This window comes from Leiobunum rupestre, chromosome 6, assembly GCF_980474605.1.
Source record: "Leiobunum rupestre chromosome 6, qqLeiRupe1.1.hap1, whole genome shotgun sequence".
Taxonomy (NCBI): domain Eukaryota; kingdom Metazoa; phylum Arthropoda; class Arachnida; order Opiliones; family Sclerosomatidae; genus Leiobunum; species Leiobunum rupestre.
In genome coordinates, this window is record NC_143389.1 from 64,732,910 (window position 1) to 64,741,711 (window position 8,802).

Sequence of the window (8,802 nt, forward strand, 5' to 3'; positions counted from 1 at the left end):
TTATAAAGTAACGTGGCACTCTTGTTTTAATGTGAAGGAAGGCTTCGACGATGCTTCCAATTGTCTTGGAACCAAAAAACTAAACTACGCGTCTTCTCATAATAACAAGCTAGGCAAGCGTAGTTAATTTTACGCTCTCGCTTAGTGATTTCTACTTTTTAACAAGCCCTAATAATAAAACTCGCGAGGGAAACAACTAAATTCGTTCGTGGTGTGGCCCTTTTAGTAGAACCACGAAGTTATTAATATACACCCACTGGGAAATGGGAATCGAATAAAGAAATATAGATCTACGATAGGCAACTATAGTTACATAACGACGCCTCGCGTAACGATGACGTCTTAGCCGTACCATTAATAGCACTCGCGTATTTTTGAAGTGGATGGTGCAATTATATGGGTGACGTCTGTGAAAATGACGCTACCTTCGAGATTTATCTCTTTGTTAGGGCGCTTAATGTTTTTAGTTTGATGAGAGTTTATTACTTTTATTTACCACGCTCGCTATGAAAAATAAAATACTATAAATTGTACTGAAGGCTTAATTTTTCTGTCAAAATTACCATAGAAACTTTTATACGCTAACTTAAGTGAATCTAAATTGGAGTGTTGTTCCTAAAGGGAGTATAACCCCCACAGGGAAGGTCAACCTTCCATCAATACTCACTGGCGGCGTGACAGTCTAGAACGTAGTGGAAAACTGCTGGCGGCGGGATTTGCTACTAAGTTCTAGACTGTCGCAACACGAGTGAGAAAAAAATGACGGAAAAGTCAATTTGATTATTGAAAAATTACCTAAATATTCATAAATAATGGCGAATATGGCGTATCATAAATTCATCATTCATCAATCCCATTTTATTTTTAAAAAATGTGATCGGCCAAAGTCATGTAACTCATCAAGTTATAATAAACTCCTATTTTAATTCTAACGGGTAAAGCAAAATGTTGGCTGTACTTATTGTTTTTATACCCCCATTTTACCCCCACTAGTCAGTGACTACTAAAATAAATTAAGATAGGAGGCTCACTAGTCAGGCTGACTACTTAAAAAAAAATATCCTTATGACCAACCCTGTTAGGGTCATCCCTCTACTGGCGAAAAATTGAGTTATTCACTCTGCGAAAGTATCACACGGATCGATCCTGTTAAGTAGCGTCCTCTCCTTTTTGCGTCTCTCATAGCTAATATTTTTGATAGTTATGAGGTGGCGTTTAACAGTGCGGGCCCGAGGCAAGTTTTAGGATGGAGCGAGATCCGATTATGGCGCCCCCCTTGCTTGCTCCAAATATAAAAATATTTTTTCCTTTATTTTTCTTTACCACTGTGGCGCCCCCCTGAGACTTGGTAGGGCCGGCCCTGGCGTAGCTTACGTTCAACCACGGCCAACTTTGGTCACGAGCTGTTCGCGCTACAGCGGCCAACCCATTCGTTGAAGTTTCTATGTTAACCTATGAGCAAAAGATATCTGTATGGTTTGAGCACCCCTAGCGGAATATTATTTTTAGAATAGTTTTTGCATTGAAGCCAATATAAAAACGAACGTGGCGCTGAACTCCTACAGTTTATAATACAGTTTATAGGGGGGAAAATCCTTGCACTCGGAATTTCGATGAATGGGTTGCCCGCTGTAGCACGATAGATCAAAGTTGGCCGTTGTTCAACATTTGAAATTTTCGGCTTGTGATACCTTCGCACTTGCGCAGTGGCTGTTACGTCTATTTTCCCCGATAGAGGAATAAGAATAACCATATCGCGCTCTTGTTGGGCTATTTCAGTGGAAGCCAAAAGTCCCGAGTTAATTAGTCCAAGGCTGTTGTAAATCGATCATTTCAAGGTGTTTATTGTTTTTATTTTCAAGTGGCTGGTTTGGTGGATTCCGCAATTTATCATTCTGCTAGAGTAATCCAAAAGAAAATTGAACTCGGAAAAGCTAGTTAAATACTAAAGATACACCGGACGTCAGTTTTGAGAAGGCTTTACTTAATTAATACAGAATTTCAAATCGTGTCAAAATGAAGAGCGAATTCCAATGTCTCCCAACGATTTAAAACCTGTGGTTTGAAATTTAAAGATTTGCAAAATGGTTACTTATTTGTTCCAAATATTCATTTTGATTTAAATTTCTAAAGCGAATTTCAAATAGTGAAAATTGTTGGTCTTTATTCTATGTCCGTTAAAGCTTGGACGAATAATTACTGGACTCGAAACCTAAGAAAAATCCCCGGTTCCACCATTTGCATCGCCCGTCAGCGCTCCCACCAAGAGAATCTCGAAATATTTCTATCCAAATACAAAAATGTCAGATGACCTACACTCCGCCCTCTGCTCTGCTGATTTTAATAGAAGTAAGGCTTTTGGAATTTTAAGAGGCTTTAGATTATTCAGTAGTAATTGTATTGGAATAAAAATAAAAGGGTAATGATTTCATTAATTTAAATAGGAAGTTCGCTTTAAGGTTTTTGCATATATAGTTTGTGTGAAGGTTTAAAGAGTTCATAAATTTAAAAATGCCTAGTCAAAATGGAAATAAAGGTGTACGCTTTGACGACAGTGACGAGCTAAGAACGCTAGGCCTAATGTAGTCCGTTTAGTATTTGTATAGAAATATTTCCAATACTGGATACTACGGCGCTACAAGCGGCGCTGCCGTAAAAGAACCAAGCTCGCCCTTTGGTTTCGGGTCCAGTAATTATTCGTCCAAGGTTAAAGTTGACAACATAAGTGACGTGCGGGAAAACTACATTACAGGCCCTGCTCAAACTGCACCGTGAAACTGAAGCGTTGTACAGCAGCGCCACAGGTGGAGTTAGTTTGAACTACATCGTGAAAGGTTTTCTTGCCACCACCCTCCTACGCAGTGTAACCCGGCCACCTGAATTAAAAGGCTTCAAAAGTCGCTTGATGACTTAGGCATAGGGTGGTGCCTTGGGTATTAGCCTAGCTGATTATTATTTTTTTTTATTTTTTCGTTAGTCGGTGTCAATGTGCAGTTTGAGCACATTCTGACAGTTATTTTCCCCACGCCACTTTTTGTTCCCTTTAAAAGAGTGGCGTACCAACGGAACTTTGGTTTTAGAACGTCTTCTGTAATCCGTAGTCATCTGAACTTGGAATTCGCTCGAATTTATAAACCTAAACGGACAATTGAGACATTTTTAATGACATTTTTAAAATTTCGCTTCGTCACTGATGTAGCTTTAATTGAACTGTGGCGTATTTTGTTCTACGCACGTATAACATTGATGACGTCGTTTTATCAGGAAGATAAATCAATAAATCGAAATATTACCGAGTCTACCCTATCAGTGTAGTAATCATTATTTGAGATATGTTTATTAAATTAAATTCCCTTCAATTTGCCGATAACTTAGGGATTTTCTTGAAAGATTGGTGAGAATTCCTACCTTCTGGTTCCGCTTCTAAAATAAAGTTATCCCAAGAATTCTTGCCAGCTTGTACCCCTTATTTACATTTTTATATTGTTTTGAATGGAAAATAAACACTTATGATAATTTTTATATGACGCAAATATACTGTTTCTTTATTTCACCCATCGCTTTTTAAATTGTGATATTGGAAATTTGTAAAAATGCCCATTCGTCGAAAACGTTTTGTATAAGTTGTATTTTAAATGTACGCAACTTTGTATCTTCCCAAAGTATGTTTTCATCGTTCACGACTTTGTATATTTTAAAAGTATATGACGCAACGAAAAATGGAACGTGCCATTGTAAATCGTAAGACGAAAACTCACACAAAACCAAAGTTTTCAATTATAATCAGTTCCCGATACACGCGACAAGGCTTAACGAGATACGTAGATAAAACGTGTATTAGTGCAAATCTCTAGTAACCTTGGATAAAGGCTTCAAAAGTCGCTTGATGACTTAGGCCTAAGGTGGTGCATTGGGTATTAGCCTAGCTGATTACTTGTGTTTTAAAAAAAAACGTGCTGTCGTCGGTGTATATTCGCGACCGAAACGAGTCTAGGTGGCGTAACGGCGCTAGCTTCTCCGAGGTAGCGCCTATGATCTAGGCTTGCCTACAGACAAATTAAAAAGTCATAAGAACGTTTTTTCTTAAAGGCATAATGAAAAGCATATATAACCTATATTTTATCGATTCCTACTCCTAAAAGAAGTACAAAAATGATACTCGCGTTACGAGATAATTTAAATTCAATTTTTAATTTCGTTAAAAATGTGCCTTGGATTTCTCAAATTCTCCGCCAACGCGAGGGCAGCCAATGGGAAGAGATTTTGGCGCAACGCTACTTCGGCCAATGGGAGAGCTCGCTTCATCTTCGTTTCCGGAAAAGGCGGGAGCCATCCTAAAAGCCGCTGCATTACAAAAAGAAATTATAGAAGACGACGCAATGTTTTAAATTTTTAAGCATTGTCGACTGCCGAGTATATCGAGAATGCCGCAAAATATTATTTTCCTATTTCCTCATTTGGCGGGAAAACGAAAGTTGGCCATTTTCAGTGTAGTTTAAAATAATCGGAATCTGACAACACTGATCTTATTTAGCCCATAGATATAAGAAATAGCATAGATCCACAATTCTACTAGGGACTGATATGGAAGTGACAGCTATTAGACAACGCGTATTTTCTCGATGCGCTACGTTATAGCGCCATTTTTCCACCAAATTCATTGGCGTGCCAACCACGGATATCATAGCATGGGGTGACACTTTGTGTTTTGTTTTTTTATATCTCAGCATTTTTTCGGACGCAGCCTATTAAACAAAGTTGTGCTTTTACTATTGCTTTGCCCCAGCTCTCGTAAAAACGTTGGCTCACCCCTGACCAAAAGCAAAGAAAAATGGCACGTGATTTCAACTTCACGTTACTCTATTGCTAATCAACATTATTAGGAATAATTTACCGCGTTCTTTTTTTCAAATACTAATTATGAACACCGATAGATGGCACTATTACGTATCGCATTAAATGACCTTAAAGATATGGTTTAAGGTCATGTAAATTTCCTTTGTCAAGTGTTCCCTCGCATGTTCTATGTGTCCTGAAAGTTTCAAATTCCTAGCTAAAATACATTTACAAATAAATTTTTGGTTAGCACCCTGTATAACCTTGGAGTAGAGAAGTTGACTGGAGGGGAAATTCCCATATCTGTAGCATTGAGTCTCTTCCCCCATCAATTCGGCCCAAGCCCTCCCAGCATGCACTGCGTTTTTGGTAGGGGCCTACGTTTTACCTTACTCTAGCGACGAAAAAGATAGTTATTTCCAAGGGTGTTGTGAATATTTGATCTTGATTTTATAGAACCAAGGCCGAACAAACCGTTAAAGGTTTGAACTTAGAGGTTTGAATGGCAAATTTGTTACAATCAAAATCATGTTAAAGACGGTATTATATAGTTTAGCCATTGACATAGTTAGAATTGTTCATAATGAAAAAGTACTGCTGTTATAAAAATTGCAAAAGTGATTTAATTAATAATTTTAATTTATAAAAGAGAAAAAAACTTGTTAGGCCTTGGTTTATAGTACAATATTAGATAATAGAACAAAATTTACCTTCATTTTTTTTAATAATTTTTGAAAATTTGATATATGTGTGATCATGTTGGTATCCAAATAAATTTAAACTAAAACAATCCATTATAAAAAGAACTAATACAATCAGAAATAAAAAGTTCATTCTAAACTACTCCAAGCTTCAAAACTAAAGCATGGCAAATATATACAATTTTATTTCAATAAAAACCCGAATGAGGGCGACACTAAGGCGCCCCTACCGCGGAGCGAAGGATTCTGGGTAACGTTGAGCTTACAGACTTCCCACATTCTTTCCCCCTCCAGTCAACTTCTCTACTCCAAGTTTTTACATACACCCCACCATGATACTTCTAGCAGTGACGTCACTAGAGCCCTGAATGTATATCTTTTTTTTATCAATGCCCTGTATATATACTTCTAGCAGTTTTTTGGGGTTCGGTGACGTCACTAGAACACTGAATCTATACCTATTCTTAGCCACGTCATATAAACTTCTAGCAGTACCTAGGGGTCCATTGACATAATAATATAACCATTGGTTTATTGTCCTACTTTAACATTATAATATTATATTCGTTTCAAATACAAACTAATTTAATTTTTGTAACCAAAATAACACCAAAAGTAAATGAGCCGTAGTTATCAGACTGCTATACTACCCATGTTGAAGACGTTTTCCTTTTGAAGTTAAATTTGGACCTCGAATTTAAAATTTTGGGCGCTCCTAGGCCGAAAAAAGTTTTTGTTTTTATGAAACCATTTTTTATAAATAGAAATAGATAGCTATACCCACAATTCCCAAGTGTATTTTATCGCGTCAACAGACGGGGATGGAAATTAGCTTTTATTTGACTCGATTTTCTCATCATTTTCATAAGGAAAACGCCCTCCGATTCTGAGCGCTATTTCGATAACTTCGGTAATAACACTTTATAAAGTGGTTCTTCAGAACCAAACCAAAATAGCTCCCAATTACGCAACAGACGTGAATTTTGACGCTTGAGGAACTGTCTCGGTGAAGTCGCGAACTTTCATCTGAGTCACACGCTCACTCGGGGACGCAAATAGAGCCACGGCGGTTGGAATTCTTTCGCGGCTGCTAATCGAATGGCGTATAACTGCGAGCAGCCAATATACCGAAATAGAAGTTTGTTTGGCAACATCAGAGCAACACAAATAACGTCAACACTATATCGTAATATGGTTCGAGGGAGTTGAAGCTCAAGAATTTACAAGGCACAAATCTAAAAAACACACTTTCATAATTCAAAATAACGGTAAATAATCCCTCAACCTGTCTACGAAAAGAATGAATCTTTTTAGGTTACATAGAGCCAAGCAACGGCCAACGCGAGAAACTCATAAACTGCAAGATTTTCTTCTACTAAGCAGACGCTTTGTATAACAACAAATCTTCTGCTTAGCAGACCAAAATCCAACAGGTTTATGGGCTTTCGCACTTGGACGCTATGTAACTTCAAAGGTATATTAAGTCCGCCATTTTCGGCGGGAAATTATTATCATAGTTATACCTTGGAGTAGAGAAGTGGACTGGAGGGGAAAAGAATGTGGGAAGTCTGTAAGCTCAACGTTACCCAGAATCCTTCGCTCCGCGGTAGGGGCGCCTTAGTGTCGCCCTCATTCGGGTTTTTATTGAAATAAAATTGTATATATTTGCCATGCTTTAGTTTTGAAGCTTGGAGTAGTTTAGAATGAACTTTTTATTTCCGATTGTATTAGTTCTTTTTATAATGGATTGTTTTAGTTTAAATTTATTTGGATACCAACATGATCACACATATATCAAATTTTCAAAAATTATTAAAAAAAATGAAGGTAAATTTTGTTCTATTATCTAATATTGTACTATAAACCAAGGCCTAACAAGTTTTTTTCTCTTTTATAAATTAAAATTATTAATTAAATCACTTTTGCAATTTTTATAACAGCAGTACTTTTTCATTATGAACAATTCTAACTATGTCAATGGCTAAACTATATAATACCGTCTTTAACATGATTTGCCATTCAAACCTCTAAGTTCAAACCTTTAACGGTTTGTTCGGCCTTGGTTCTATAAAATCAAGATCAAATATTCACAACACCCTTGGAAATAACTATCTTTTTCGTCGCTAGAGTAAGGTAAAACGTAGGCCCCTACCAAAAACGCAGTGCATGCTGGGAGGGCTTGGGCCGAATTGATGGGGGAAGAGACTCAATGCTACAGATATGGGAATTTCCCCTCCAGTCAACTTCTCTACTCCAAGGTAAAAATAGGTACACTTCATGGGTTCCACATAAATGAACAATCTCGAAAAAAGAAAATTAAAAACATTTATTATACAGTGTACATGCTTTATTAAACTTTTAGTAATAACAATTAGGGGCCTAAGAATCCTTAAAAAAAATTAAATACTGAACATGAAGTATTTACGTCACAGGTGTAAATTGTTTGGTGATGCCAGTGGGTTAATTTTAAAGCAACTGTCGGCTCTATCATTGCCACCTGTATTATGATAGGGCCCTTGTTATTAGAGATGGCAATGAATCTATTCGATTCTTCGAAAAATGACTTCACTATCAAAGGAAGCTAAAATTCAAAATAACGAAACGAAAACGTCGTCAGAGAACCATTGTAGAGTATTATAATTAAATATACTCTACGTAGTGGACTTTAACCAAAATTATATATCCCATATAAAATATATTTTTAAAAGTAACTATAATTTAAGTTATTGTAAAATTTACAAATGAACCAATCAACGCTAGGGGTACTTTTATGTCCCGCCTTTTGGGTCAAATTGTACCTGAAATATCTTGGCTGCGTTCAGTAACGCTCAACGGTGAGTCCGTTGAGCATTTTGGAAACCGGTTTCTTACTGTACGGATTTCAACGATTTTTCGTTTGACGTCACGATCAGGGCCGTGCTTAGGGGGAGGCGAGCAGGGCGGTCGCCCAGGGCCGCAAAAATTTTACCATAGGGATGTATATACCGGAGGGCCGCTACACTCACAACGTCAGTTTCGACCATGCATTTCCTGGGGCCGCGAGACCTCTAAGCACGGCCCTGGTCACGATTATCATCTGATGAGCATCGAAGTCATCGGCGTGAAGAGCAGGTTTTTCCGATGACTGACGTCATAGTGATGTAATGGGGATTATGTGCAATGGCGTCTCATAATCAGTTGTTCTCAGCGGAATTGACCTAGGCTTAGCAGTATTTTCCAATACAGTAGTAATTGCGATTCCCTGATTTATTTATTTTAGATAGCT

At 37.5% G+C, this 8,802-nt stretch overlaps 1 protein-coding gene across 2 annotated transcripts in view; it reads left to right on the forward strand.

The window, feature by feature from the left end:
* The window catches only part of LOC149942979 (endoplasmic reticulum-Golgi intermediate compartment protein 3), a 53,676-nt gene extending 50,840 nt beyond the window's left edge, over nucleotides 1-2,836 (forward strand). For both annotated transcript variants that reach the window (XM_090178893.1, XM_090178894.1), the window contains exon 13: nucleotides 1,863-2,836. In XM_090178893.1, the coding sequence (XP_090035019.1) occupies nucleotides 1,863-1,942 (80 nt within the window). In that variant the 3' untranslated portion in view covers nucleotides 1,943-2,836. The remainder of the gene's footprint in view (nucleotides 1-1,862) is intronic.
* The last annotated feature ends 5,966 nt before the right edge of the window (nucleotides 2,837-8,802 follow it).